At 34.7% G+C, this 23,612-nt stretch overlaps 1 protein-coding gene across 1 annotated transcript in view; it reads right to left on the reverse strand.

Moving 5' to 3' along the window:
• The window catches only part of LOC111147752 (triadin), a 296,121-nt gene that overhangs the window by 44,761 nt on the left and 227,748 nt on the right, over positions 1–23,612 (reverse strand). The window contains 2 exon segments of the mRNA XM_022503974.1: positions 11,515–11,563; positions 16,353–16,403. Coding sequence (XP_022359682.1) covers positions 11,515–11,563; positions 16,353–16,403 — 100 coding nt within the window.

Genomic DNA, 23,612 nt, shown 5'->3' on the forward strand with positions numbered 1-23,612 from the left:
CATTCTATCAACTTGGCATTTTGGGCCAATGGGCACAACAGGGAAAGTGTTAGGTCTGTAAGATGCTGCTTAAGAGTGACAGAGCTACCATCACTGGTTCAATTTTCACTTTAAGAATTCTTCGGGAAGAAAGTAATCATGGATTTGTAAAGGCACTTATGGACTTTCTTTTTATATTATCTTATTTTATTTCTTTTCCAAAATTCATTGTTTATGCACCACACCCAGTGCTCCATGCAATACATCCCCTCCTTAATACCCACCACTAGGCTCACCCACTTATGGACGTTTTATGCTTTTGAATCTGATTGGTCTTTTTTAAATTGATAAATCCTCTGTAACTTTCCTCCAATCCTACCAAATACAAAAAATTGTTATGGGGAAAAAAAACAACTTTGATGACATGTTAAGGTAAGTCTTGCTAATATATCCCAATATTGAAGAACAAAGGAAAGTAAGATTATTTTTAGGTGTATTTAAGACTATACTAAGTAGCTAATCCAGTGTAGAAACCTTAGATAATTTTTTAATCTTTTTGCATCAATTTCTTCACTGTTAACATGATAGTCATAATATTTTCTCCCTAAAATAACTCAAAGCAGAATTAAATCATGTCAACATTTAAATCTGAAACAAGGCACACAAAGAAAAACAGAAAAAAATTACACAAAATTTAAAATACTAATGTTGATTATAAAATCTAGTATTCTAGATCTACTGTCAAATTTTAAGAACAGTATCACAGCAGGTTCTAATATTTCTTAGAGGAGAACATTGTCATAAGCAAAGATGATATTTGTGAATTGCAATGTTATTAGAAAAAACTTTTAAAATTCAGAATGATGAACCAACTATATAGTTAGTCTCATGTGCTTGTTAGACTGATCAATTACAAAAGACGAAATAAATAACTGTCATGTCAGTTTAGAGAATTAGAACAATAAATAACATTAAAACTAGAACTTTTCAGAAGAAAACTTGATTCTTTTTATGTCAGTCATTAGCCATCAGAACGTCTGTGGTCACTAGATAATGCAGTAGTAAAGGAACATTGGTTATATTCTGATGGATACATGTTAGTTAACATATTCTAAAAGGTGCTCTTTGGGATAAATCTCTGAGCCCAACTGCTTTTGATTCTTTCTCATAGAAGCAGAGTATATAATATCTACTCTTCAACGAACTGTCAAGTTTTTCCCTGCAGGTCTGTATGTGGATATATCAGTATTTAAATAATGTTTATAGAATCAACATTGGAACCTTCAGAATAAGACTTAAAAACTAGTGACAATGGAAAATGCATAAAATACCAACTTCTGGAAAATAAAAAGAAGAGCAGACAGGTTATTAGTATTGGCCGTCAAGATGCCTGATTATATTCATGCTAAAAAGAATGTTCTGGGTTCCTCAAGATTCAGTTTTAAACGTACTCTTTACTAACTTTACTCAGAACTTTGCTCTTCTTACCTTGATTCTTTCCATCACTCATCCATGCATGCCCGCACCTTTAAACTCCATACACTGGTAAACATATCCCACAAGTGTATCTCCAACCTAATTTCCTTTTCTGAACCTCACACTAGGATAGTCAGCTTCCAACTCTACATTTCTATTCGGATGTCCTATAAGCACCCCAAACTCAACATGTAAGCCAGACTTATGACTTATCCTAAGCCGCTTCTTTCCTGGTGTCCCATGTCAGTGGTATCACCAACCATTAGTTACATAAAATAAAAATCTTATTAAATATTATATTTGTCAAAAATGTCCTCTTGTCTCCATTTCACTTGAAATCATCCTAGGTCAAGGTACCATAATCACTCACTTAGATATTATCAGTAGGTGTCTTCACTGGTCTTCTTGAATCCCATTCTGCCCTTCTCCAACACACTACCATAGTGGCCATTACAGAATGCAGCCCTCTTCCCCTCAAACATGTATAAAATACTTTTGTGTATATCCACTGCCCTTAAACTAAATACCAAAATCCTTAATATGGCTTATAGCAGGGGTTGGCAAGCTTTTTCTGTAAAATACCAGATAGTAAATATTTAGCTTTATAGACCATTTGATCTCTGTTATAGCTACTCAACTCCAGTATTAGGGCACAGACTGCTACAGAGAAAACACAAATGAATAAGTCTGTTTGTATTCTAAGAAAATATTATTTATAGATACTGAAATTTGAATTTATTACATGCTTTAAATACCCCCAAATATTATTCTTCTTTTGATTCTTTTCAACCATTTAAAGATGTACAAACATTCTTATCTCATGTTACAGATTTCAGCCATGAAACACAGTTTGCATACTCCTCGTCTTCAAAATTCTGATTATCTCTTATCTTTGTTTTGTACCTCTCTTGCTAACACTTTCTACACCTCCATAGCACTGTCGTCTTTCACAAGAAATTTGACTGTGCTGAAACACTTTTGTACTCCTTGCTCTTTCCTTTTTTCAATTCTTCACTTGTTAAAATTCCTACTTAATCTTCATACCTCAGATCTAACGTTGTTCCATTGAGAAACATTCCTTGATTCCCCGACCTAAGTCACATTTTTTTTTAAAGATTTTATTTATTTGTCAGAGAGAGAGAGAGAGAGAGAGAGAGAGCACTGGCAGATAGAGGCAGAGGGAGAAGCAGGCTCCCTGCCGAGCAAGGAGCCCGACGTGGGACTCGATCCCAGGATGCTGGGATCATGACGTGAGCCGAAGGCCCCTGCTCAAGGCATCCCCTATGTCACATTTTTCTATGCCTCTACTCATAGCACAGTGCACCTTTTGTCAAAGCATTTCTCTCAGTTTTGTAGGTGTTCATTTATTTGTGTGATATCCCTCCTTAATATTCATCCCTTCTGTTAGACTTCAATGAAATCTGAAATCCAATGTTTGGATACCATTGTATTTTCTGTATATTAATATGATAAAATTCAAGATAATACTCTCAAGTGAAAAAATATTAAAGAACAATCTTGGTAGTATACACAGGGGACTCTGATTTTATTATAATGTTCATATATTTAAAAAGAAATTATATTCATATATTGCCCATTCTGGCCGATGTTGTAGGCTGGTTCACTCGACATCTATTCTCACACCTCTTTCTCTTTCCTTCTTCTAATATAGAGGCTGGAAAATGAAGTACAAGAATTCCCAAATCAGGATGCCTCAGTGGCTCAGTCGGTTAAGCATCTGCCTTTGGCTCAGGTCATGATCCCAGGGTCCTGGGATCGAGCCCTGCATCAGAATCCCTGCTCAGTGGGGATCCTGCCTCTCCCTCTCTCTCTGCTGCTCTGCCTGCTGTGCTCTCTCACTCTCTCTGTCAAATAAATAAATAAATAAAATCTTTAAAAATAAACTAATAAATTAATTAATTAATTTTAAAAAATTCCCAAATCTTCTTGGGGTTGGATCAGCCACTGAGAAGCAGTTATGGCCAGAAAGTTGTGGACAAAAGCCGCTGAAACAAGCTTTGCTTTCCAAATAGACAAAGTCTTGTGAGGAAAAGGTGTTGAATCTCTGTCCTGTCCCCGGTGAGAACAGTTACAGGATACCTGGATGACAGCCAGTTTGCCATCCTTAGGACCAAAGACACAAACCAATGGTGGTAAAGTTGGAAGGAAGGAGAAGCCAGAAGCTTGGATTCTTGACAACATCCTTGAACTATTTGTACCCTAGTCTTCCTCCCTTTGGTCACCTTGTTGCCCAAAACAAACTTCTTATTTGTTAAAGATCACTCTAATCAAATTTTTGATTAGCAAAAGAGGTAAACGTACACAGACACAGATATGATTCACCTATGTAACTAAAAATTCATAAAATTTCTAGAATATAGTGGCAGAATTTGATTAATGAGAAAACTGGCATCTCATAAGACTAGTGGTAGTACCTTCTCTAAAATAGCCAAAGGCTACATCTTAAGATGTTTTTATGTCATAGAGTAATTTTAGATACTATTATGTTGACTGCTCTGTTCTTAATGGTATACCATTATATACCATATATTATCATTTACACATATTGTTCTTTGACTCTTAAGCAAAATGACAATTGTCCTGAAGGGAAAAACTATACATAAAGGCTTGTTCCCCTTTTTACATTTTATATTACAATGTATCTCTGTTTAAATATGAGATGTGCATTCTTTGCTTTAAAGTTCTTTTTCTTTATAGTTTTATAGCACTGGACAAAATTCTTATTTCACTTATCTCCAGTGGATTTTATTTTACTCCATTTTATTTTATTTTTATTTCAGTATTATAACAGTGTAAGTGACACATAAAACTGATAGATATTTAAAGTGTACATCATGGTGATTTAATATATGTACGTGCTGTGAAAGGATTTCCCACATCTGGGTTTTATTTTGTATGAATATGTCTGCCTCTATGTTCATTCTGCAATTGAAGACTTGTATCATTTAGGGTTTACAACACCAAGCACAGTGCCTAAAAAGGTCACCAACCAAGCAACCAGACAACCAACCAGTTTTCCAAACACAGTAGAGACTCAAAAAATGTTTTGAGTAATACTGAAGAGTAAATAGTTGGGGAAAAACACAAAAGAAAATTGCAGGTGGAAGTAAGTTGCCTGAATTATTTGCGCAGCTTTCTATTTCACTATAAGTGATGAAAAGTTTATGAGCAAAAAATGAATGTTTGAAGTCATGTGAGAGGTTTCCTAGAGTCATTTCTTTAAATTTACTTTTCATTTCAATATTAACTTGCAATAACTATTGAGAGTTGGCTAAGGCAAAAACAACAAATATTAAATGAACTTTAGGATCTGCATATATTAAACACAAAGTTAAAAATTACAATAAAAGTGAATATCACAAATGCTGACTTGGAAAATCAGTCAAGATAGTCTTGGTTCCATAGTGATTTCTATAATTCAATAGAAGTTGTGGCAGAATAAAATTATTTACAGATGTACCATAAAGGTCTTTCTTTATTTTCACTATTCACTTTGCTATTTGTTGCAGAAATATTACTTTGATTAATATAAATGATAAAATATGGATTTCTCACAGTACTGCTTTCTGAATGCTACAACTGTAATCTTATTTATTACTCTAAATATATTGCTGTATATAATCCACATATTCGAGTTTGTTTAATATGATCTATAAACTTCTTTAAGAAAAGAATCGTTAGAGATAATACAGCAAAATTGTGAGTTTGGCTTAATTTTGTAGACAAAAAATTAGAATTAGGTAGCTGGCCACTTGATTTTTGTCTATGGTTTTATGTTTAAATAATTTTAATTACCAGAAAAGCTTTTACTTTTTCATATCAAATTAAATGATTGATCGTCATCATTAATGTCATATGAAGCTACCCTCTAAATTTTATGAAGCAGAAATAACTGAAAACTGTATTCTTTCATGCAAATATGAAATTGAAGATTATTAATTCCTAATCTAAAAATAAGTATGCAAAAAAGAAAACTGGTGTTTTCAGTGTCTTCCGCTATTTTTATGATATCATGTTAAATTATGTCATGTTACGTGGCAGCTGAAGTGAAAGAAGGGGATGGAGGGACAAGCTAAAACTTTCTGACTTTGCCTGATACAAACCAAGGTTGTACTTATTCTTTATTTTGTTTTATTTAGATCAAGTATATACAACCAATAGGCTGAACACAAAAATCAGAATCTTTACAGAAAGGTTAATGGAAAGTGGGAAACCTCAAACACAGATGTCTTCAGACCAAGTAGAACACCTTCTAAAGGGCTAAACCAGATTTAACACAACTGCTACGTACCAGTTCTTCCACTGGGCTGTGCTTGAACAAAATACTTCACATTTCAAAAATACATTCACAGGAATTCTCATTTCCTGGTGGTCATTCTTTGTAACTAAGAAACTTCCATAGTGAAAACATTAAAGTACCCCTCCAAGCATCTACCTCACCAACAAAAAAGTCTTATGCACAATGAAGAATATTTGGAGTCAAATATGATATTCTGAAATAATAATTCTTTGCACTTTGTGAAAATAACCCAAAAGGAGATATTGAAAGGGTTGGAGAAAAATCAGAAAATTAAAATTGAAAAATTGAAAAAATTAAAAACACAGGAGAGTGAATGAGCAAATAGAAAGTGTAATGATTTTTGTTTTGGTTATTTTACTAGAAAATATCTTCTAAAGTGCTTGTGGAGTACATAAACATGTAAAATATGGTTTGTTTGTTTGTTTGTTTGTTTTTACACCTTTAAAATAGGAACGATATTTTATCAACTACATACCATACAGGCCATGAAGGCCAAAATCATTTGAAATAAAGAATAAAGAGCAATGGTGATGTGAGCTAATTATTGTCTGTATTACCAATATAATTCGTATTTTTAAATTCCGGTGTTGGATATTTTATTCACATTCACTTGAGGATTTCTTTAAGGCAAAATTCTAGTGTGCTGCTTTTGTGCAGTGTTTTTCTCTTAAATCTATACAATTTGATTTTGTCCCAAATTGAATTCCTTACATTCATTTCTATTGAAACCAGCTTCCAATATGTTGAAGTAATTGTGAATTGTATTACTACCTTCCAAAATATTATCAAGTTGGAGCACCTGGGTGGTGCAGTCATTTAAGCATCTGACTCTTGGTTTCAGCTCAGGTCGTGATCTCAGGATCGTGAGTTCAAGCCCCACTAAAAAGAAAAAAATTGTCTTCAGAAGAAACTGAGCCCCAACTTGAGCTCTGCACTCAGCACAGAGTCTGCTTAAGACTCTCTCTCCATCTTCCTCTGTCCCTTCTGCTGCCCAACAAGCTCTCTCTCTCCAAAATAAATAAATAAGTCTTCAAAAATAAAATAAAATAAAATATTATCAGGTCTATGATATTAAATTCTGACTACAATAATTTTCCTAGATTACTCAAATTATTTTATATATATCATCTTAGAACTAAAATGGGGTTTATATCAATATCCTATTAAAAAGCTTCATGTAGTTTAGATAGATTCCAGCTATTGTCTCTCTCTTAATTATTTGACTTTTACTATATCATGGAAATAAGTTACATTTGTCAGTCCTGATTTAAAATTATAAATCTTACCCAAGTGCTTCAGTGATTATAAAAATATTTTATGGTTGGGGCACCTGGGTGGCTCAGTGGGTTAAAGCCTCTGCCTTCGGCTCAGGTCATGATCTCAGGGTCCTGGGATCGAGCCCCACATTGGGCTCTCTGCTTAGCAGGGAGCCTGCTTCCCCCTCTCTCTCTGCCTGCCTCTCTGCCTACTTGTGATCTCTCTCTCTGTCAAATAAATAATTAGATAAATAAATATTTTATGCATAAAAACAGACACATAGACCAGTGGAACAGAGTAGAGAGCCCAGATATGGACCCTCAACTCTATGGTCAAATAATCTTCGACAAAACAGGAAAAAATATACAGTGGAAAAAAGACAATCTCTTCAATAAATGGTGCTGGGAAAACTATATGTAGAAGAATGAAACTCGACCATTCTCTTACACCATACACAAAGATAAACTCAAAATGGATAGAAGACCTCAATGTGAGACAGGAATCCATCAGAATCCTAGAGGAGAACATAGGCAGTAACCTCTTCGATATCAGCCACAGCAACTTCTTTAATGATATGTCTCCAAAGGCAAAGGAAACAAAAGTGAAAATGAACTTTTGGGACTTCATCAAGATCAAAAGTTTCTGCACAGCAAAGGAAACAGTCTACAAAACAAAGAGGCAACCCACGAGAAGATACTTGCATAGGAGAAGATACTTGCAAATGACAGTACAGACAAAAGGTTGATATCCAGGATCTATAAAGAACTCCTCAAACTCAACACACACAAAACAGACAATCATATAAAAAAATGGGCAGAAGATATGTATGGACACTTCTCCAATGAAGACATACAAATGACTATCAGACCCATGAAAAAAATGTTCATCATCACTAGCCATCAGGGAGATTCAAATTAAAACCACATTGAGATACCACCTTACACCAGTTAGAATGGCCAAAATTAGCAAGACAGGAAACAACATGTGTTGGAGAGGATGTGGAGAAAGGGGAACCCTCTTACACTGTTGCTGGGAATGCAAGTTGGTGTAGCCACTTTGGAGAACAGTGTGGAGATTCCTCAAGAAATTAAAAATAGAGCTTCCCTATGACCCTGCAATTGCACTACTGGGTGTTTACCCCAAAGATACAGATGTAGTGAAAAGAAGGGCCATCTCTACTCCAATGTTTATAGCAGTAATGGCCATGGTCGCCAAACTGTGGAAAGAACCAAGATGCCCTTCAACGGACAAATGGATAAGGAAGATGTGGTCCATATACACTATGGAGTATTATGCCTCCATCAGAAAGGATGAATACCCAACTTTTGTAGCAACATGGACGGGACTGGAAGAGATTATGCTGAGTGAAATAAGTCAACCAGAGAGAGTCAATTATCATATGGTTTCACTTATTTGTGGAGCATAACAAATAGCATGGAGGACAAGGGGAGATGGAAAGGAGAAGGGAGTTGAGGGAAATTGGAAGGGGAGGTGAACCATGAGAGACTATGGACTCTGAAAAACAATCTGAGGATTTTGAAGGGGCAGGGGGTGGGAGGTTGGGGGAACCAGGTGGTGGGTATTAGAGAGGGCACGGATTGCATGGAGCACTGGGTGTGGCGCAAAAACAATGAATGCTGTTACACTGAAAGAAATTAAAAAAAATTTTATGGTTGTTTGTTCGATTAGCTATTTTTAAAATAAATAAAAGTTGACAAATTTGGCATTTCAGGTGTGTTTGCTCTATTTTTTATTTATCTGTAGATTTAAAAAGTGTAATGTGGTTCTTTATGCTTTGTTCATTATATGCATTGTGATACATTTTCCCAGTGTGAAATTTATCTTTTCTTTTCAGATTTGTTCTCTTTTTGTCTTAAATCCTACTCTAATCATATATACACAATGGAATATTTCTCAGCCACAAAAAAGAATGAAATCTTGCCATTTGTAACAACATGTATGGATCTAGAAAGTATTCTGCTAAGTGAAATAAGTCAGAGGAAGACAAATACCATATAATTTCACTTGCATGTGGAGTTCAAAAAACAAAATAAACAAAACAAGACAGAAACAGTCTCATAAATATAGGAAACAAATTGTTGATTACCAGAGGTGGAAGAAGGGTGAAATAGGTGAAGAGGATTAAGAGGTGCAAACTTCCAGCTATAAAATAAGTAAGTCATGGGGGTGTAGCGTACAGTACAGGGGATATGGTCAATAATATTATAATAACTTTGTATGGTGATAGTAACAAGACTGATCAGAGGATCATTTCATAATATACAAAAATATTGATTCACCATGATGTACATGTGAAACTAGTAAGATATTGTGTGTCAGTTATACTTCAATAAAATAAGCATAATTCTGGAGACTGCATTTAATTGACTTTTTATACAAACCATCCCTTGTCTATACATACATCATTAAAAATTAGGAAGAAAATGGTACAATAATAAAAATTCAGCATTCATGAATAGGAGTATAATGTTAAAAAATGTATCTTTTCCAAAATTCTTTCTTTTCCAACACTATTATCTGTGACCATGAACTGGCTTGTGCTAGACTAACTATTTGGTACAGGATGACGAATAAAGGATACCTGGGATGACGGGAAAAGAGAAAGGAAGCTCTTAGGTATACGTGTCCAGGGATCAAAGACTACAATGCACATCAAGTGCTTTTTGGTGGAAATCTGAATTATTTTTCATTCATATGTATATATTCTGCATGCATTTCTTCTAGAGGAAATCCTTTTGAACTGAAATTCCTTAATAAAAAATGTGCAAAATTATAATATGTTTCTCTTTTTTTTTAGTATTTCTGTTTTGCATTGAAAAAGGAATAATAGCATCATTAAATGATTAAATTATTTAATGGCATCAAACTATTTCAGCTTAGATTGTGATATAACTGTCCACTCTAATCACCAATCAGATCATGCTGAAGAAATCTAGAGTTTCTTGAAAATAAATTAGTGTTTAGGTAAATACATAGGAATGTCATTATTCTTCACAATTAATTCATTCTTTAAAATGTAGCTACATTTTGCTATCTACTGGACATTTAACATTACATGTAAGAATTCTCTTATAGTTCAAAATATTCTAATTTACATATTATACCAGAACAGCATAAAGTTGTATATAGAACTGAAATAACTACTACAATAAGTGATGATAAAGCTTTAGATATGATAATATATTTCTTAAGTGAAACATAAATTCCTTAATAGGTCTGAAGTCTATGTTGCTTTAAAATACTTTTTAAGAAAATCAAGTACGCCTATGGGCTGAGAAAAAAGAAATCATGTTGTGCTTTTGTGTTTCATTAAATAGCAATTTTGTTTAATTTAAAATTAATTGCAACGTTAGAAAAATATGACTTAAGGGTATTTTTTTATACATTGCTACACTAACTAATGAAGACTCTTCATGCGCCCTTCATCTCTGACTGATTTCTCTGTCAGCTTTCCCCTCCCCTAGCTCTCCCATAACTCTCCCAACTCCAACACATATGTTACAAGTTCACCAAAAGTCTCTTTCCTTTTAATAAAATATTGCCAGTAAATTGGGATTTTTACCACTATGTCCCTCTGCATTAATTGGTCATTAGTTCCTGTAGATCTTCTCCTCGGGTAAATGTAGAAACAGGTTCCGTTTCTAATATTCAGTATAGTAGGTATAGTTCACTGGTTCACTCATGTTTATCTTGACAACAAGGAATATTAGATAATTCTGACTATGACACCATGCCCATAGAAAGTACTGGAGTTAATTAGAAACTAAATATATTACGTTGGACTTAGCATATTTACTTTTGTTTTAGCGGACATAACTTGGTGTATAGCATGTCAGACTTCACATTACTTTGAGCTTAGTATAATGGGAATGCAGTAACATGCATTATTAGAGTGCTTGACTTAGAAGATCAAATTTTTAATGCTGGCTCTATTGCAAAGCATGATAACTTTGGAAAGCTTCTTGACTATACCAGTTTTATTTATCTATAAATTGAGGGTATTGGACTATAATTTATCTCTAAGTTCCTCTTAGCTATAAAATTTGTTTAGTTTTATTGTATCCAACTTAACAGAATGGCAAGCTATCACTGAGAATTGTTAAGTATTTTTATCTTAAATCTTTGGTTTCCATAGCTATTCCTTATAGGATTCACCTTGGGATATTTATAAAATGCAGATTTTCCACTTCAGACTTGTAGAATCAGAATAACATATGCATTTTTAAAAGCTTTCATGGTATTTCTGACATAGCTACTCTTGTCTTTGCTGTTTCATAATACAATTTAGAATTTTATGATAGAAAATAGTCCTTTCTCCTTTGCTCAAAAATATACAAGGGCATATGAAAGTCATAGTTTTAAAAGCCCGAAAATTAAATGATATATTACTTTTTTGCAAATAACTGAATATGCAGCAGGCAGGTCAATGTGATTTTACATTTCATTATACAGTATTATTTTTTTCCTTTAGGGAAACTGGAACCTTCACTTCTTTCCCCTTAATAGGCTCTGCAAAGAAACATTGAGCGTTTGTTAGGAGCCAACATAAAAGGATTTGAGAACGCATATATAGTGGAGTCAGTAAGCTATCAGTAAGGTGAACCTGGTTGGAAATTACGTGATGTTCTCTTTCAGTTTGAATCATACAGAGACAAGGAAACAGTATAGAGTACAACAAGCCATCAACTTCTGATCATTTTCATTTAAAATAAATGTAAATTGTTGAATGAGCTACAATCTATTTATTCATTCAAGAGAACGGGCTTTTGGAGGGATCATAACTTATTTTAGCTGTAATTTTGAAAAAATATATGGCTTCTAGAAGTCTCCCAAAACCATTATAATCAGCATTAGCTTAGTTTACTTCTTTCAGGCTGTGTGATTTTTTTAAAAAAATAAACAAAGGAAAACGCTGCATCTGTCATGGAAATGTGGTTCTTTAGTATGAGACTCAAGTCAAACTAATTTCATGAATAAGACTGAAATAAAATACAAGAGAAAATTTATCCATAAACTCCCGACATCTTAAAAATGTGGTCCTTAGTTAAAACAAAATAAAACATCATTTAGTCTACCAGGTTCAAATAGAAAGTGATTCTAATCATATCATGGGTTCCTGACACATAAATGGGGGATGACTTGAACAGTGTCATGCTTTGTCCACGGCCTATATAAAAGATAAACCAGTTTTCTGCCTCCTCTGCAACATTACATCTCAGTGTCCATTTCACTGACAAAAGTCATTTTTTTTTTTTTTAATGCAGTGAGAAAGGAAGGAAAGGAAAAGAAAATCTATCCTGCCAGCCTCTGTTTTGTTCCCACCGTACAGTTTGGGGTTGGAATGCAGAATATGATGGTGGCACTTGTAAATGACTATCCCAGGCAAGCAGTCACTTAGAATTGAGTCCAGGTGACTAAGGATGGTGTCAAGAATGGACTTAGGAGTTCTACTGAAGTGGCTGTGTCCCTCAAAGCAAGATTTTCCTGGTAGATAACCTACGGCCTTAACTATCCATATGTTTGCAGAAAATTTTTAAATGGAGTTAGTGACAAGGAAAAGTCCATGTTGTCATTTAACGTGCTAAGTATAAATAGGGCCTATTTTTTTCTATATTCCAGCATCCGAAGATGAAATCAAGAGCCATGGATTGAATAAACAGAATGAGAAGCTTCATTAACTTTTTTCAAGCTAATGGGGGTAATTTACTGCTTTTGAATTTCCTGGCTAAACCAAAAAAAAATTAATGTATTGTGAAATGAGAAGTGATCATGGGGACAGATCCTTAGTAGGGTAGGAGAGTGTGTGCTTGGAACTTGAGAATTCAAGGTACAGTATGCTCTCTTAAATGTTGCAGTGAGATTAAAGTAGTTATAAAATCCAAGGCCGAGGCAGAGGACCCATAAGACTGCTTTGATATTGGTGGAGAAAGAAGGAAGAGGTGGAATAACAAATGCAATTTCATAATGTATTTGAAAGTCACATACTTATCACCTTACGTGTGGAGAAAGTGCTCAGAAAATAGAGGTGATTTTTATCACTCGGTAATGGGAAGGTGTTCTTTGCTCCCAGGCTGGATCATCTCCTCCATGGACCTTCCTACAGCTCATTTCCTCTCAGTGTCCTTTTTGACTTCAAGGGGTTTTAATCTGATTTAGGCAGCCCACAGGCTGTAACAGAAAGGGAATGAGACACCAAATCTGACCAAAACTTCTGTATTTCTATGTTAGGAAGGATAGGTATATTGTTGGCTTGGGTTAACTATAAAGGTATTTTTAAGCCATCTGCTTTGTTTTTGGGAGCAAAGCCTTGGAGAGCACTCTTTTGTGTGATTTTACAAATATGGTAGTTTCATTGTGTTTGTGCGAGAGCCTACAGGTAGGCTTATGATCTTGATTATCAAAATATAGAATGTTTAAAGCTGCATGGATATAAATTAGAATGCTCAAAGTAATCTGAGCAAGGAAGTTGCTCAGTGGTAGCATTGCTTCTGTGTGGATTCTTTCCTTCTTATTTGTTTGTCTGTTTGTTTATTTGTTTATTTATTTGACAGAGAGAGCCAGTGAGAGAGGAAACTCAAGCAGGGGGAGTGGGAGAGGGAGAAGCAGACTCTCCACTGAGCGGGGGCCTGATGCGGGGCTTGATCTGAGGACCCTGGGATCATGACCTAGCTGAAGGCAGACGCTTTAAAGACTGAGCCACCCAGGTGCCCTTTCAGGGTGGATTTTAACGTGTACGTGAAAGTGGAAGCAGTAAGAGACAGGCAAATGTAGGCAACCTTTTAGCTGCTTAATAGAAATAGCACTAAATACAGTGACTCCAGTGCAATAATTGGCTTTTTTTGCAGGTGGAATTGCTTCATTCTGATTCTGCCACAGCTCAGCTTCAGTCCTCAAAGCCTCTCCAAAAACAGTAATATTGCAGAGGTTTTTAATGTCCCTGACATCTTAGAGGTAACACTGCAATTTTTTTCTTTGATTTTTTTTGTAATAATAAATTATATTAGGAAGATAAAGGAAAGATGGCAATAAAATTCTTCTAAAATAGTATCCAACTAATACATAACAAAGACATTTGACAACATTAATACATTTGAATAAGAAAAGAGGTGCATTTGAAATAGTTCTAAATCAATAATCATATTCAGTGAACCTTTATTTACATGATTTTCTAGTGACTGTGAAAACATCTTGCAAATAGTAGAAACTTAACATTGAGGGAAAAGTATTCACTAGAAAATTGCCTGCAATTGTGCATTAATAACAATAACAACAAAAATAGAAATTACAGGAGTCTACTCAGTGGTCTGTGTGGATTTAAATCTCCCAGATAATATTCTCCTAGACAGATTTTTACAACTACCATTTCTAACTAGTTTAAGCTTTGGCACAAGTGAAGTCTTTAAGTAGTAGTTTAAATTTTTGATAATCATCAATGCCTCAACGTTTACTTTGGAGGTAAGTTCCAATCTTTCTTTTGAGCTGCTTTTATTATGAACAATAATATATGGTCCAAATATTCTTGTGGTATAATTGTGGACCAAAATAAATGTAACCCATTAGAAGGAGGGAAGGTTTACCTTGTGCAAATTATGGTTTGCAAATCATATACATGTATGTGTATATAAATAGCCATACATATATTTGGATTTTCCTGGTAATATCTTTCAATAACACCTTTAGTTCTCACACAATCAAGGACAGTGCTCTCATGAATTGTCAGATGAATTGAGAGAGGAGAATGAGAAGGAGTCTCTCTCAAAGTGCACATAATCACTGGAGAAAGAAAAGACTAAACTTCTCTGTGGGAATTAATTGGAGACCCCCCCCCCAATAACAAAAGGACTAAGACTATTTTTCCATACAGCAGAGCCAATGTATCTGTGTCAAATAGGTTTTTCAAACTTAGGTAATGAACTCTACCCTCAAAGCAAAATGGCTCTGAAGAATACAAATATTTAAGAAAGCTATTTTAAGGAGGAAGCAGTATCTGTGTAAAATGAAAAGATGAATTTTAGTGTCTGAAAGGCTTGACTTTGATTCTTGCCCTCACCTTTTAGCCACGATGAGATACCAAGTAGCTTACATTATGTACCTATGCTTCAGCTTCTTTGTTTATAAAACAATTGAAATCTCAAGCACAACTTGCTGAAGCAAAATGTATAAAGTACATATCTATGTGACTGGTAAAAAGCTCTTCCCTCCAACAATTCTTATGCTGTGCCTGGCTAATTCCTCATTCTTCTTACTCAACTTTTAAATATCACTTCTTCAGGAAAGCCTCTCTGATCCCCCAAACTTGATTAGAATCCCTGATTACAGTCTCTTACAGCACCCCATATATGTCTTCCATAATTCTTTCCATTTTAATTAATTATGTAATTAACACTGTAAATTCCACTGTAAAGACCACGCCTCTCTTGTACTCCCAGTGTCTGGTGAGCACATGTTTTGATTACTGTATATTAGATGCACAAAAAGTAATTATCAAATGTGGTACTTATCAGGCCATCTAAAAAATTAACATGAATAGTATTAGCTCTTGATACTTAAGTAGGTGGCATTTCTGCTAATTAATACAAAACATATATGTATATTTGTATTAGATAATAAATATATGTTTGTGAAGTCAGAGAGGGTTCAGTGAAAGTTGAAGTAGTCTGAGAAGTCTTGATGTTTTATGTGCACATTAGTCTTAGAAAGAGGTCTGGGATTTAGATGGAGAGAAAGGAAAGCCAGTCCACTGCAAAGACTGAGATCACAAAATTTAAATAAGAATGTCATGCTCTTTCATAGCAACAAAGAGCCTGACAAAACTCAAACAGACCCAAACTTGACTAAGAGTCTTTGAAAAGAATAATTCAACGCTCCAATTCCTGAGACTTCCTCCCTATTACTTGCCTTGCCATCTTTATTTCTCCAGAGATAAGCAAGTGCGTGGAATGATTCTGCACTAAATACATATTTTGTGAATGGATAGAAAAAGAGAATCAGAGCACATGGCGGCATTTTCTTTCTAACTTTTACTTCCCTTCTAAATTTGTTTTTTACTCTTTTCATTATTTAAGGAAAATCCTTACTCTTTCTTTTGGAAATTGAAATCAGAGCATTTCTAAGTCACAGTGAACTGGAAGAAAATGTTTAAGGGATAAGTCAATAAATACAAGTTTTCAAATTTATGAGTGTGACCTGGGCAGTTTGGGGTCACACATCTGCAAAGGAGATAACTCTAAGGTACTATGGTCTTTTCCAGATATTTTTGCTAATAAATTCCTAGTGTTATATTAAATCGAACTATTACCTTTATCCTTCAAAACTGAAGACGTCTTCATGGATTTTTCTTTTCTAATTTCTGTAAGAGGAATCATGGGAAGAACATGTTACAAGGAATCACAGAAAAAAAAAAGAAAAAAAAACAGCTCTGCAAGTTTCTTCATGTTTTTTGTTTTTGTTTTTATTTTCTGAAGCTTAACAACTCAGAGAGTGGCTCTGAGTTGGTATTCAAGACAGACATATTGCCTGTTATAAATTGCCTGTAAAACATTGACTAAATATGCAAAAGATACAAAATAAGCCCACGAATTATTATCACAATTGGAAGACTATCATAGACACATTAAAGGTAAACATAAGATGCTGTGGGCTTTGAGGAAAGAAGATATAACAATGGTCGCTAACATTGTCTATTCACTATATGTCATAGGGAATGTTCTCTACTGTTGACCATTCAACGTTCATGACAACCTTGTAAGGTAGGCAGATCTTGTTATTATTTCTGCTTTTCACATAAAGGGATTAAATAACTTCTAAGGTCACATGGATGAGACAGGAGGACTAGAATTTGAGCTGATATTTCTCTGAACTTAACCACAAGGGCCCGGTCTCTCCCAGCTGAATGATGGGATCAGGAAAGGCTTTGGCAGGTGGTACTGAGGCAGACCTTGAACATGGAAAGGATTTAGATAGACATAGAGAAAATGGAGAGCAAGACACATTTTAGAAGGATAGAAGAGAGCAGGAGGAGGCTTGAGCTGGTCACTTGTCAGTTCGGCTGTGTGAGTCACCTGTAACCAACAGAATGCAATGGAAGTTATGCTGTGTGACTTCCTGGGCTAATCATGAAAGCCAAGTTCTTTCCACCTGCTTCTCCAGGGACAACAGCTTGGAGGAAGCTGACTGCAAGGTAAGTACTCCAACCACCACTCTAACCACCACTAACCGGGTGGTTAGTACTCTAACCACCATGTTAGAAAAGCTACACACAGGCACCCAGTCAATAGGTCCTGCTGAACCTCCAGCTTCACTGCTAAGTGAGTGTAGCGTCTCGGACGTCCAGAAGATGATCGCTTTAGATGACTATAGCCTAAGCCCACATTTGCCTACAATCATATTGAGATACCCAAGTAAAAACTGCCTAGTTGATCCTTCCTAAATTTCTGACCCTCTAAATCATGAGCACAGTAAAATTGTCTGTGTAAATTATACCACTACGTTTTGGAGTGGTCTGTACACAGAAACAGCATTTGAAACCATCAGCTAATAAGTAACAACATACTGCAGCATGCTGTAAGTTCTCCAGTGGAGCTCTGTAGATAACAGAGAAATGATTAATAGCTCTATTTTATAATTGGGAAGGTTTTCACTGAGAAGAGGCCATTTGGGTTTAGGCTCCTAAAATGAGTAGAATCTCACTAGTCAGGAAATGCCAATTTAAGTGTACCGGGATGTAGGATGTAGAACAGATTTTTGAAATGCTGAGGATAGCTTCTGGAGTTTGTACATGTTTCACATGTACAAGGATAATCTGCCATCAATTGAGATATGAAATGTAAGAAATAGATGCCTTTAGAGAAAGATATCATCCTTGTTTTGAATGTATTATGTTTCATGTGTCCACAAGATAGCCAAAAATGAAATGTCTAGCAAATAGTGGGAAACACAGGTAAAGTGCAGATTGTATGCAAGTGTCGCAGAGAAGCAAAGCAACCTGCAGTCTCACTGATAAATGGAAACTAACAATATAATCAGTAACATGAGTTTTGAATCCCCCAAACAAATCTTATTTACTGTTTACATATACTGACTTGACTTCATGAATAAATTAAGTATACAAAGGCAAAATAAACCAGAACGTTAAAAATTTTGTTCTTCATAATACATACAAATTTAAAAAAAGACTGATGGATTATAATGTTTTGCTTGTATATTTTAAATCCAATCTTACATAATTTGCCTATACTGAAATATCTTTCACTTATTGGTAGTAATATACTTAATCTTATGCATTTTGATCAGCTATTGTCAAATGTTTTAAAATCACACAAACTGTGATCAAAATAGAAATGAAAGTCAAGTTTTAAATAATTTACTAGATAAAAATTATTCATTTTAAAAGAAACATACTCAATTTCAATAAGGCCAGGAATTTTTAAAATATTTATTTATTTATTCTATATATAGAGTGAGAGCATAAGAGGGAAGAGCAGAGAGAGAATCTCAAGCAAACTCCATGCCACGCGTAGAGCCAGATCTCATGACCCTGACATCATAACCTGAGCCAAAACCAAGAGTCAGACACTTAACTGACTGAGGCACCCAGGCATCTGAGACCGATTTTTTTTAAGTTAAGGAATTGAATATATCTAATTAAGATTAAGAAATAGAAAATAACATCTGCTTTTTCTTCTAACGTGGTCCTGTAGAAGATAAAATGCATCTATAACAACAGTGTTCTAAAGAGTTTGTTTGTTTGTTTAATGCCCACGAAACACGCAAAACAAAAGACTGAAATAATGGACAATCTTATAACGGAGGAAATTAGCACTAGAGTTTTTCCATAGCACAAGCATAAATATTTTGAACCCCAAGCAATGTGTTTAAAGGAAATAGCACAAATAAGAATATCTTTGATCTGCTATTTATTTTTCATTGCTCTGAATAATCAAGTTCAATATCAATTTATTATTAGTGACATTAGGATATTAAAAGTCTTTGTTGGAGCATCATGGTTTGATGTCAATATCACATATAACTAAATTTTAAAAGGAAATGGAAACTGGAAGTTTTAAAAAGCCTAACAGAATCATCAGACAATTTAAGCCTCCTGGCTATGAAAAGAACCAAACTCAAAACTAGGAACCTTTCTTACCCAGCGAGCTTTAATGAGGTGTTCAGAAATGTCATTTTTTAAAAAACTGTCTTTCTACCTCTTTTGTAGATACAAGATGTCAGCTGATTTGAGATATTTTTTTCAATGTATCAAACGTTTTGGATTTTTCTTCTAATGGAAAGAATAGTTTTAAAGAACCATATGGATACCTCTATTTATACATTTAATAATACTTGATAATTTCCTAGATATGACTATTAATATCCATCACATAGCATCAAAAATATTAAAATTGTTTCAAGCATTTCTACTGCTTCCTAAAGTGATATAATATTGCTCCTAAAGTGATTTAATTGTGATTAATTGCATGGATTTTTAAAATATTTATTATGTGAATACTTTACATGCATCTGTTATTATTTCCTGTTCATTTAGACATAATTTTTGACCAATCAGAAATATTTTAGAAAAGGCACTCTATAGAATTTAATATTTTTCCAAACTTCAAAATATAATTTTTATAAATCAATACAGACAAAAGCATTCTCAAGTTCTCTAAATGGTTTAAAAGCTGTGTTTGTAATTTCCATGAAAGAAAACATAATATATTGATGTTTATTTAATAATAATTTTGAATCCTCCTTAAAAGATGTAGTCAGAGTTTAATTTTACTGAGACACTGTCCATTAACTTTGTAATTAAGTATGACTTGGTGGGAAGCTATCTTTAACTTTGTCTTTGTCCTAATGATACATTTAATCATTCCCTATTCTGTGGGCTACAGCACTTGACACAGATAATTGCAACATTTTAAAATGCTTTTCTCTAAATATCTGTTCAAAAATCCTTAATTAAAAATGTTTCCAGTTCAATTATATTTACATGTTGGTATCTTTTTTGTTTTAACCTTGGAACCTTCATTGCATTTCTTTCTTAATCTTACATTTTATTAAAAAAGAATGTAACTTTGTAACTGATATTATCATCTACCTCCAATTGGACAGCTAATTGAAGAGCATAATATGAAATATGCTTTGAATGACATCTGGACAATGCTGTCAGGACTTGGAGACTGTGGTGAGGTATTCCTCAAGATATTGTATATAAGGCAAATTAAACTATTCTCTGAAAGTTAAGCTTCATAATCAATACAGAGTGGAAAGAGTGAGTGAGCTCAGAAAGTACCAACTACATAATACTATAAATACACCTCCAAAGGGCTTTCTTGCATTACTCAAGCACTGTGGAGATCTCGGCAAGCTGGGCTGTGTTAATAATATTAAAACTGTGACATAGACCACAGCATAAGAATTCAAAACAACTAACAGATATAGAACTTGTTCAATATACATCTTGCAATCACAATGGGGGAGAAAGTCTTGTCCAATGGATTTGGTATTCTAGTCCTTTTGATGAGCTCTTCCCTATAATAGTAGAGTTTTTCAAATTATCTTAGTTGAGGGACTCTCCTGAAATCATCTAAATATCCCTTTGCATTAAATTCTGATTGAACTTTATAACTGTGATGATTTTAGGCTGTACAGTTTGGCTGCAGAGAGTGGACCCTTTGTACATGCCTTAATACTCTGGTCCTCGTTACACATTAATAATCAGAATACTGATTGGAATTCCGGAAAGTACCTCAGTGGGGTGCATTTTAGTCATTTTTGTTCAACTCTGCCCAGCTCTTTTGGAAAGATCAGCAATATGCAATGATTTAAAAAAGGAAAATAAGCACTTCTTTATATATTTGGAAGCCGAGATAAACTAGGACATCGTAGGCACAAAATGAGCTACAGAGTCCTAAATCTACTATAAAAGATTTTGTTTTTCATGGAAAACTTTATTAGTCATTAAATTTTTCTCATGTAATTATGTTCCAGCCAGGATACCAAAGTTCCCATGTTTGTTTAAAGAAAAAATATTATTACAGGAATACAATTTGCTTGGTGGCAGGCAAAGCTAGGTCTTGGCCATTCTTGTGTTCACATACAATGATGAAGCATTATTTTATACCCTTAGGCATTTTACATATGATCTTTCTATGAACTGAATGTTTGTGTCCCTCTGAAATTCATATGTGGGAACCTAAAACCCAATGTGATGGTATTTGCAGGCGGGGCTCTGGAAAATGATTAGGTCATGAGATTAGAGTCCTCATGAATGGAATAGTACCCTTGCAAAAGAGATAAGAGAGAGCTGAGCTCTGTCTCTCTTTTTCTCTTTCCTCTGTCAGGTATATAATCAGAGGGAATCTGTCTGCAAACCAGGAAGAGGACTCTTACCAGAAACCAAATTGACTGGCACTTAGAACTTACACTCCCTAGTCTCCAGAACTGTGATAAACTTCTGTTTAAGTCACCCTGTCTGTGCTACTTTTGTTACAGGAACCTCGAGTTGACTAAGACAAATCTCTTTAATTTCTCACTCATTCCAGCGAGTTAGGTATTATCTACATTTCATAGATTGACAGCAGAAGCTAAGAGGCAAAAACTTGTCCAAGGTCACATCTACTAAACAGAGGTGGGAAACTTGAACCCAGACCATCAAACTACAAAGGTAGAGTTAAACTACTAGACTATACACTAAGAGAATAGTGGGTTATAAACTAGAGAGCATGTCAGATGCCCCCTCAGAATGAACAGTGAACATGTTTGCATCACCACATCACATCAATTGTTCTCCATAACTACCAGTCTGCCATAGCCTTCCCAATACTTCTGAAGGCAGACCATGTCATCTGATACATACTAAGAATTCAGTAACTATTTATTAAAAAAATTAATAAATCTGTCAATTTTATACTGACCACATTTTATTAGGAAAATTGCTCTTCGATATTTACATAAAAACCTAATAATCATTATAACCACCTTTTATGGTTAGTTATTGCCTGACTTTGCAATCCTAACATAGCTGTTATCAAACTAAAATGAAATAGCTGATATTTGACAGTTTTATCATCAAAAAAAGCATATATTCCAATCTAATATTTACCTAGCATTTTTTTTCCCCTGGAAGTTTAAATCTAGCATTTTACTTTTTGTTGTATAAGAAATACTGGACGTTGAATTTCCCAAATTGGATAATCTCATATTCCCTGTGCTCCACTGATTCATCCCTCCCTCCTCCAAAACCCCTGACAACACTAAACTTTATACCATCTCTGTGGTTTTACCTTTTCTAGAATATCATGTAGTTAGGGTTATATAATAAGAAGACTTTTAAGACTGGCTTTTTTTCACTTAGAATTTAAGTTTCTTCTGTGTCTTTCTGTGACTTGATAGCTCATGTATTTTTAGTACTATAAGAAGTAGCATTGTATGGATGTAACAGAGTTTAATGATCTAATCACCTATAGAAGAGTGTATTTGGTTCCAAATTTTAGCAACTATGTATAAAGTAGGTACAAAGGTTTGTTTGCAGGTTTTGTGTGGACATGAGTATTTAAGTCATTTGGGTATGTACTAAGATTGCTGGATTGTATGGTAAAAGTACATTTAGTTTTATAAGAGACCACCAAACTGTCTTCCAGAGTGGCTGTACTATTTTGTGTTCCCTCCAACAATGACTAAGAGTTCCTGTTGCTCCACATACTCCCCACATTTGATGTTATTAGTGTTTTGGATTTTGCCCTTCTAATAGGTATGCAGTGGAATTTCATTGTTTTAATTTGCAATTTCCTAATGATGTATGATGCTGAACATCTTTTCATATGCTTTTTTGGTCATCTGTGTATCTTCTTTGGTAAAGTATCTGTTCAGATCTTGTGCCAATTTTTAAAAGGAGTTGTTCATCTTCCTATTTTTTGCATAACTGTCCTTTATCAGATATGTATTTAATAAACATTTTCTCTCATTCTGTGTCTCAAGTTTTCATAACAGTATCTTCTGAAGAACAGACGTGTTTAATTTTGATGAAGTCCAACTTATGAATTTTTAATTCATGGCTTTGCCCTTGGTGTTGCACCTAAAAAGCCATTGCCAGAAGCCAAGGCCACCTAGATTTTCTTGTTATCCTCTGGGAGTTTTATAATTTTACATTTAGATCTATGATCCTCTTTGAGGTTTTTTTTTTTTAAGATTTTACCTATTTATTTGACAGAGAGAGATCACAAGTAGGCAGAGAGGCAGACAGAGAGAGAGAGGGGGAAGCAGGCTCCCCGCTGAGCAGAGAGCCCATTGTGGGGCTCAATTCCAGGACCCTGAGATCATGACCTGAGCCAAAGGCAGAGGCTTTAACCCACTGAGCCACCCAGGCACCCTGAATTTATTTTTTGAGAAGGGAGTAGAGTCTGTGTCTAGATGCCACTGCTGCTGTTGTTGCTGCATCTCCTCCCCTGCCCCCTCCCCCTTATTCCCCTTCCTCCCCCTCCACTTCCTTCTCCTCCTTCTCCCTCCTTTTCTTCTTCTTCTTCTTCTTCTTCTTCTTCTTCTTCTTCTTCTTCTTCTT

The sequence above is a fragment of the Enhydra lutris genome, unplaced genomic scaffold, assembly GCF_002288905.1.
Source record: "Enhydra lutris kenyoni isolate GAN:26980312 unplaced genomic scaffold, ASM228890v2 scaffoldscaffold17, whole genome shotgun sequence".
NCBI lineage: Eukaryota > Metazoa > Chordata > Mammalia > Carnivora > Mustelidae > Enhydra > Enhydra lutris.